The 844-nt window shown below is 36.0% G+C and overlaps 1 protein-coding gene across 1 annotated transcript in view; it reads left to right on the top strand.

Moving 5' to 3' along the window:
- LOC119582338 overlaps window positions 1–844 on the top strand; it is a gene marked incomplete at its 5' end in the record, with an annotated part of 3,423 nt that overhangs the window by 2,320 nt on the left and 259 nt on the right. Inside the window, 2 exon segments of the mRNA XM_037930553.1 lie at window positions 145–336; window positions 496–591. Coding sequence (XP_037786481.1) covers window positions 145–336; window positions 496–591 — 288 coding nt within the window.

Below are 844 nucleotides of genomic sequence, written 5' to 3'. Positions count from 1 at the left end.
TAACATACATATGTAAGGACAAGACTATTGATGAAAAAGTAAAAGGTGTATATGGGACTAGAGAGAAAAGAGAAAATGTGAGAAATGAGAAATCTTCGTAAATTCCATACTTTGAATCAACGCCATATCATTATTACATTACAGATGGAGCTGAGGGAAGCTGCAAGTCGGCCAGTATACGTCCCGGTCCCCATCTATCAGCCATACATTTTCCACCAGCAGCCAGGCCTTCAACAATCTAACCAGTACCCCCAGTATACACAGTACTCCCAGTTTAACCAGGTTCCCCAGTCTTACGTCTTCGGTTATAATCAGTACCAGACCACCAACAGAGCCGTGAGTATTTTCCATTTCCTTTTTATTTTGGTAGACGTGATTGCTAAGCGATTACTCAACTTATGAATGCATCTTCAGGGACTCGACTAAAATAACTTAGTTACTGGTTAAATAATTTTGTTTTCTATCATTTAGTTAAGAGTTCGTTTTCTATTATAGAAGCGAAACGCAGACTATGGAAAAATGGAAGAAATGATGACTTCAATGCAGTCCAAGATTAGCAACATCACCTGTATTCTAAAAGAACTGAAATATGTAAGTAACGAACATGTTAAAATAGCCATACGTTATATATTGTATTGTCTTTACTCTTTCGATTTGAGATATGGCCAATTATAAACAAAGTAATTCGAAGGTTTATTAATCAAGAGGCCTACTGACAGCACCAGTGATATTTCAAAAATATGTGAACTTATTATAGCAACAAAATATAAAAATAACAACAATCATGTTAATATTATTCCATACTGCAACTACTGCTACTTCTACTGTTCCTCCTCCTCCAGTG

The sequence above is a fragment of the Penaeus monodon genome, chromosome 15, assembly GCF_015228065.2.
Source record: "Penaeus monodon isolate SGIC_2016 chromosome 15, NSTDA_Pmon_1, whole genome shotgun sequence".
In the NCBI taxonomy this organism is placed as follows: domain Eukaryota; kingdom Metazoa; phylum Arthropoda; class Malacostraca; order Decapoda; family Penaeidae; genus Penaeus; species Penaeus monodon.
This window is presented reverse-complemented; position numbering and strand designations above follow the sequence as displayed.